Here is a 7708-nt window from a genome sequence, read left to right on the forward strand (position 1 = left end):
ATGAATCCCAATTCAAGCAGTGACTTAAATCTGCACTTCCTTAATTTCATAAGTTGTGGGAATCCCTCCTCTTTCAGTCAGAGCAGCATAAACTCTGGTTTTCCATTCTTAAGGTCCTCCTAAGCTTTATTTAAAAAAAAAAAACATAACCTTTGGCTAAAATAAACATATTTCTAACAGGTAAAAACCAAAATGTTTCAAGAAACACATGTAGAAAAGGTCACTTTCAAAACAGGTGAAAATGGCCGGTTGTCAGTCATGGCACTGCTCCTTTCTTCCACCAGACTTGATTAGCAGTGGAAGGCCCCACAGCAGGAGTGGATGACGTGTTGAGCCTTTTCTGGTGGACAGAGAGGGTGAGCGCGTTGTCGTAAGTCATGCTAACTCATGGCTTGTTCTTGGAGTAATTAAATCAGAGGAAATGGCTCTTCGAAACGTTGAGAGTATCTTGCTCTCCACATGCCTTATGTAACCATGCGCACTCACCGTCTGCTCTTGCACGTATGGCTTCTGCAGTTGCCATGATGGGCAGGTGGGCTGATCCTCTATGAATGGTGAACTCTGTGGTTACATAAGTGATAAAGACACGATTAACATGTATTTTAGTTATTTCTTTTATCCATGAATAAATAAAATGAATACCCAACATTCTGATATTTTGTTACTCTGATCTAGAACTTTTCAGCATCCCCTCTAGTTCATGGAGTGTCTGTATACATCCTACCTTACCTGTTCCAAACAACCTTTGTGAGGGTTTGGACATTTTAAAATTTATTCCCAAAGGTTCATGTGCTGGAAGCATGGCCCATAGTGTCACAATGGGCACGTGAAAGACTTGAGAGGATGGAGTGAGAAGTCTTTAAGTCAAATGTAGTATGCAATCAGAAGAGGCAGCAGAGCTATTCTAACCCCTTTGGCTTCCTGTTTCTGAGACATGCGGGATCGCCCACTTTCTCATGCACTCCCAACTGTGAGGAGTTCAGCCAAGAGCATCCCCGCTGGGGCTGGAACAAAGTTAGAGCCATGCTCTTGCACCTCTGAAACTGTGAGTTAAATGAACTATTTTTCTTTATAAATTGAGTTTGCTTATACAGAACTAGGAGGTAGGAAAAAAGCAATGTTTGAGTCATTAAGCAACGCATCCCTCAACACAAATCATCTGTGATACCTGAAAACTCAAATTTAGTCCCGAACCTTCCAGTGCCAAAGCATGTGATCTTTGCCAACTCCTCGCCTACCCGAGCCCTACTGCCTCATACAAAAAACAGAAGATTTTACAGACAGAAATTTTTCTATATTTAAATTAATTCTCAGAAGGCACTGGAGACAACAGATGGTCTCCTGGCTCTTCTGATGTGAGAGGGCCTCGGAGTCTCCCCAGCATGCACCTCCTCTCATCTCTCCTTAGCCAATGGATAAGAGGCTCCAGGCCCAGAGAAGTTCAGCTTAACTGTTTCATAAGATGGTTGTTGTAGTCAGTTCAGTAATGGTCAAGCAATAACATGTTAAAATGTTTCTACTATTTCCATTCTCATCTAAAATATTTAAATATTTAAGGTACAAATGAAAGTGATTTATTATTGATTATTTTTTGGTTTTATTTAAGTTTTAAAAAGATGTTAAACTGATAACTTTTAAACCCCTCACATTATACTTTATAATTATTTTTGGCGTTCTACTTGGTTAAGTTATAACCCTCTTTGAGCCCCTGCCTTATTATAATGGTTCAAAGGAAACTGGATTCCAGCCAGGGAAGCAGGTAGACCAACTGCAGATCTTCACCACTCCCTCCACTCCTCCAAACTCAACCTCCCATTCTCATCCCCAGCTCTGCAGCCAAACCCTGCTTCAGCCTCCTCTCTGATCCTACCCCAGCTCCAGTGCATCACAGGGATCATCCCCTCCAAACCTCCAAACCTCAACTCATTCCATTCTCCCAGCCCTCAACTCCACCAGGCATTCCCTGGGAACACACAGGCTACTGCAGCTAGACAGGCAGGTAGCCTCCTGCAACTCTGCACCTCCCTCTCCTCTCCTCAAAATACACCACCAAAATTGGAGCAAATCACCTGACTAGGCCTCCCCTCCTCTCTGCACCCATTTCAAGCCATTCATGAAGATCCTTCTCCTACAATCTTTCTTCCCATTTATCCTGTTATTCCAGCTGAAGCTCCACGATAAACAGACACCATCCACCAGTGGCAGATTACAACTGGACTGGTGGGATTAGACTGACACTCCACCATCATAGACAAGTAGATTGCACTGGGCTGGTGGGATCTGAGTGTCACTCCACCATCATGGCTAAGTAGAAAGACTTGTAGAGAATAAAAGGTGTAATCACTATCAGATGGAGTCATACCTGAGTAAAAGGATCAACTACTCACATTTAATTTTAGTCTTTACATATTCCAAAATTAAAAACACAAACATCTAAAATACTTTCCAAATAAATAAAAATATTTATGCTATTTTATTTTTTAAAACAATCTTATTTTACATACCAATCTACCAATCCCAGTTCCATCTCTTTCCCATCCTCCCACTCTCCCCATACCACCCATCCACTCCTAAGGGAGGGTGAGGCCTCCCATGGGGAGTCAGCAAAATCTGCCATATCCCTTGAGAAGGACCAAGGCCCTCCCCCTTGTATCCAGGTTGAGCAAGGAGTTATAAAAAGAGAAAATACTGGAAAAAATGCGAGGAATTGACCTCTTTGCTCATATTCTCACTCCTCCCACTCTTCAACTGGACTTTGGGAGCTGAGTCCAGTGCTCTGCTGTAGGTATCTGCCTCTGTTTCCATCTGTTTCTGGATGAAGGTTCTATGGTGATATTTAACATATTCAACAGTGTGACTACAGGGCAAGGCCAGTTCTGGTCCCCTCTCCTCTATCACTTATGGTCTTAGCTGGGGTCATCCTTGTAGATTCCTAGGAATTTCCCTAGTGCCAAGTTTCTTGCTAGTCCCATAATGGTTCCCTCTATAAAGATATCTCTTTCCTTGCTCTCCTCTCTGTCCTTCCTCCATCTCAACTATCCCATTCCCTCAAGTTCTCCTTCCCTTCCCGTTCTCCCCTTGTCTTCCCCTTCTGTCCTCCCTACTCCCCCGACACCCATGCTCCCAATTTTGTCAGGCAATCTAGTCTGTTTCCCCTTTCCTAGTGGATCTATGTATGTTTCTCTTAGGCTTCACCTTGTTACTTAGCTTCTCTAGGATCATGGACCATGATGGGTACACCCACTGAAACAGTATACCTAAGCTAATGTAGCTCACCAACTCCAGCCATACAGGGAAAGAAACATCACAGGTCCAAACTATTCCCTCTGAATGTGGGTGACAGTTGTATGACTGGGGCAGGCTGTGGGGCCACTGTCGGTGGCACCAAGATTTATCCCTACTGCTTAAACAAGTTTTTTGGAACCTATTCTCTTTGGATGGACACCTTGCTCAACCTAGATACAGTAGGGAGGGCCTTGGTCCTTCCCCAAAGCAATGTGCCTTACCCTCTCTGAAGAGTGCATGGGGGTGGAGTGGGGGACTAGGTGGAGGGGATAGGAAGAGAAGAGGAAATGGAAACTGGAATTGGTATGCAAAATGTTGTTTTCTTTTAAAAAATAAAGAAAGAAAAAACTTACAAGGAAGATTTCCAAATGGAAAATAGGTAGATGAAATGACACTCAAAATTCATTTGTTATTAGCAAAAAGAAGGATAAAAGTCACAACCACATACCCAAATAAATGACTCTTTAAAATAACCAAATGTTGACAGAGACAGATCATCTCAATCATTCACTCACTACATATTGGAGAACTAACTAATTATCTTTGCTAAACTAATTGGAATAAAGATTCAAGAGCTTCAGAAGCCCTTCTGACTCTCTCTAATGAATGGCTCATGCCATCCACCAAAAGATACATGTAAGAAAAATCATAGTAGCACTACATAGAATCAAAGTAATAGAAGTAACTGAAATGCCCTCCAACACAAGAATAATCTGTGTATTATATACACAGTGAAAAACATTGAAGCTGTGACCTCGAACTACTATACACAAAGACAATTGGTTCTCACATATAATCCTGAAGCCAGTAAGTCAACATAAAAAGGATACGATTTATGCTTTAATCGATATAAAGTTCAAAACCAAGAATTGCAACCTCTGAAGGGAGGCGTCAGGTACCAGGTGAGGTCACACAACAGGTGGAACCTGTATTAGTAGATCATGGATGCTCTACTAGTTTCTGACATTTCTGGCATGGTAGCTTACAGATTGTTCCATTGAAAATATTTGTTATTCATTAAGCTTTATCTTTGGGAGTAGTATGTATTTTCCAATATCTCATTTATCCACTAAAATGTATTCCTTTTTCAAAGTGACACATAAAATTCTGAAAAAAAGCTCTTGTCATCACAGACAAATTTATGTATCATCACCTGATTCTCCTTCAAAAGAAATATGAAGTATAGAGCTTTAACAAAGCCAGAAGTAACCCAGATACCTTGTAATCACCTCCAGGATCAATACTAACTTGAATTTGTCTTTATGTCTTCCATTGACTGTATACATGGCGAGACACACATTACTACTCCACAGAAGGCTGTGACTGCTGGGGAAATGGGTCTAAGACCAGAGTTCAAGTCCGTCTTAGGGCTGCACCCAAATCACATAAAATCTGAGCATGTAGGGCAAGTGTTTGTAAATTCAAGCCTCCAATAAGGAGACAGTAGAATCCCAGAGATGTTCCCAAGTTTACTGTCCTAGAGGACACAGTTACACGACAGTAGAGAAAATCTCTCAAACAAGATACAAGGTAAGAATCAACACTTAAGGATGTCTACCTGCAAACCATGGCATGTGCACATCTGCACACACATGTGTTCACATGCGCACACACGCACACACTGCTGCTCTGAAGTCCTAACGTTTGGCATTCTTCTAAATTTCCCAAGAGCTCCGAATACGTCTTTGGAAATCTACTACTACTGAAACTTCCATGTAACTTGTCATGCATTTGCGCAATGTGACTAAGATAGTGAATTTGATGGGAAAACGGTAACAATCTAATGAGAAACAAAGTTAAATCCTTTGGTCCAAAATGATTGATGAACACCCACACACAACTGGCTTCAGAAAGAACCATAATTTACTATATTTTTCTCATCCCAAGTTCCCATAACAAGAGAGTTAAGTTTTTATTGAATAAAATGTTTAAATATTCCAAGTATGTCTTCTCACGCATTTTATGTAAGAAGTTTGGTAAGATAAGTGGTCAGCCCTGAGATCATATATGTACATGATTAACACTGGACAAATGGCACAGGTTGCATTTAGATACTTAATGAATATGCGTGTGACTGTGTATGACAATAACAAAGAAAAGGAAGCCATGAATTTGAGATGAAGAAATGGGGAGAGAAAGGAATTTGAGGAAGGAAAGGGAGAGGATGCTATAATTATATTTTAATTTTTAACAATGTGTAACTAAAAACATTTTGGTAAGAAAATTATAAGTCAAAACATATGTGTCTGGAGACAACAACAGAAAGATAGTAATCCCTCATCTATGAAGTGTTCTGCAACATTGGGTTTGGTTGAAAAATATCTCATGAAGATACCCAAATCAATACATGATAGTTGAGACATGTTGTGATATTTCTGTGTGGTCTTTATAATTGAACACAGTGCTATTATAAAAGTGTATTTGGTTGTTAATTGCACAAGCCTAAAGTAGAAACCATTAACATTTTATCAATATTAATAATGAGTAAAAACTCATTTTACAAGACAGTTCCCTATTGACATGTTTGGGACATTTTACAAATAGTTAAAAAACAACAATGAAATATTATAAAATACAGTTTCTGATATTAGTTACAGCAAATTAAATAAATTAAAGGTCAAAGATATTAAATTGTTTGAAGGGAATTGTACTCAAAAATAGTGAAGTTGACGATCTAGTCCATGAAACAACTCATGAGCTATTCTTTCCTCCTTCTCTGGAGTTTCTTTCTATTCAAAGACCTTGCAAAAATTCTAATTGGTGTTTGAAAGTTTATATTTAAGTAGTAGCCTCATGTATTAAAATTTAAGATTGCAAAGCATCTTAAGTATTGTCTTTGAGCCCCTTCATATGGGTGAAAAAACACATTATGGGTATGTAAATGATTTCCACTCAGCCCTGGCTGTGCAAATGAACTATAACCAGAACGTATGTCTCCTGACTCTGATAAATCACAATTCCTGAAACTAAACAAAAAAAAAATTCTTGCAGGGAATTGTATCCCCTCCAGGAAGTCTTTCAAGCTTTCTCTTCCTCCTACTGATTGAATCCTCTACTTTATTGTAATGGAGACAATATTGTATCATGGTTAAAAGAAAACTACTTTGTGCTCAGTGGATGTTGGTTCAAGAACAGGGCTTCTCAATTCCAAGTCATGGTCTTGAGCTTTGCACAACCAACTAGTGTTAATTGTCCCAGGACGTCACTGTTTTGAAAACTTGGAGCCCTGAATCCTGGGTGACACTTCAGTCCGAGGTAATTTAGGATATTATTTATTCTTTTAACCAAAAACTTTATCCTGTAAAATATGGATGATGATGGTGGTGGTGGTAGTGATAAGCCTTATAATCTGATGTGCTGCTTTCAGGCCAAATAAATAACTTCTTGAAAATTTAAGTACAATGCCAAGGCCTAGTCCGAGAGCCACTCATTTCCACATCTCCTGTGTCTCTTTCCATATAAGAGATGAAAATTATAGGTGCTATTTTTAAGATGCAGATAATATATGTTCTCTGAGAATCAAGACAAGCAAGAGACTTGGGGAAGTGTATAGCATGGGAAGACTAGAAAACATGAAGAAGAAAAGACAAGGTCAGAGGCCATAATGATCAACATAATCAGACAGGAAAGGAATTCAGAGATCATGAATATGTGATGCATGATAATCTATTTTAATCCCACAGTTAATTGATGATGCTTTAAAAGAATATAACAAAACAAAGAGGAAATAAGGGACAAGTTTTTCTTATGGAATGGAAAAATATGGAGATGTACCTTCAGTCCACAAAAAGGACCCTGCAATAGGTAAAAAAGACAGGTTGTGGCAGGGATAAATTTGTGCATGCAGTGTCCTGATTCCCAGAAGTGTGCAGAGGAGACCTGGAGATTCAGTGCCACTGAGTTACCCAGAACTCAGCATGAGCCCCAAATAAGGCAGAGTGGGACCAGGCTCTGCTACAAACAAGTAGCCAAGAAGAAGTAGGAAATGCTACTTCTACCTGCTGCTAGAGGCATCGGTTCAACCCAAGCTCTGTATTTAGAGAAGGAAGATAATAAAAGTGTTCACAATAAGGAGTCATGCAAGCCCCTGGCTCAAGATAGGTCACATCATTTCCAATAGTGCAGGGGCGGGAAGAACCAGGGCAAGACTGGGTCTGAACTAGGAAGATTCCTGGCAACCACAATGTGAATCAGTAAGTGAGCATAGAAATAAACAAAATATGTAAAACACAACAAAACTTCTTATTATATGTAAGCCAGAAGACTGTAAGATAACTTTCAAATTTTAAAACTTGTGTCTAAAACCAACACTGGGAAAGACAGCTAATAATATCAACAGTTGGAATGAATTACCATTCCATAGGAAATGGAAACAGTAAAAGGATATGAAAAAGAATTTAAAATAAGTTGTACTCTACCATAA

General features: G+C 39.5%; 1 protein-coding gene across 1 annotated transcript in view; it reads right to left on the minus strand.

The window, feature by feature from the left end:
* Iqcm (IQ motif containing M) overlaps positions 1-523 on the minus strand; it is a 415125-nt gene extending 414602 nt beyond the window's left edge. Inside the window, exon 1 of the mRNA XM_041663710.1 lies at positions 487-523. Coding sequence (XP_041519644.1) covers positions 487-523 — 37 coding nt within the window. The remainder of the gene's footprint in view (positions 1-486) is intronic.
* Positions 524-7708: the final 7185 nt, after the last annotated feature.

The sequence above is a fragment of the Microtus oregoni genome, unplaced genomic scaffold, assembly GCF_018167655.1.
Source record: "Microtus oregoni isolate MIOR12 unplaced genomic scaffold, Mior012 000014F_ref0000157, whole genome shotgun sequence".
Taxonomy (NCBI): domain Eukaryota; kingdom Metazoa; phylum Chordata; class Mammalia; order Rodentia; family Cricetidae; genus Microtus; species Microtus oregoni.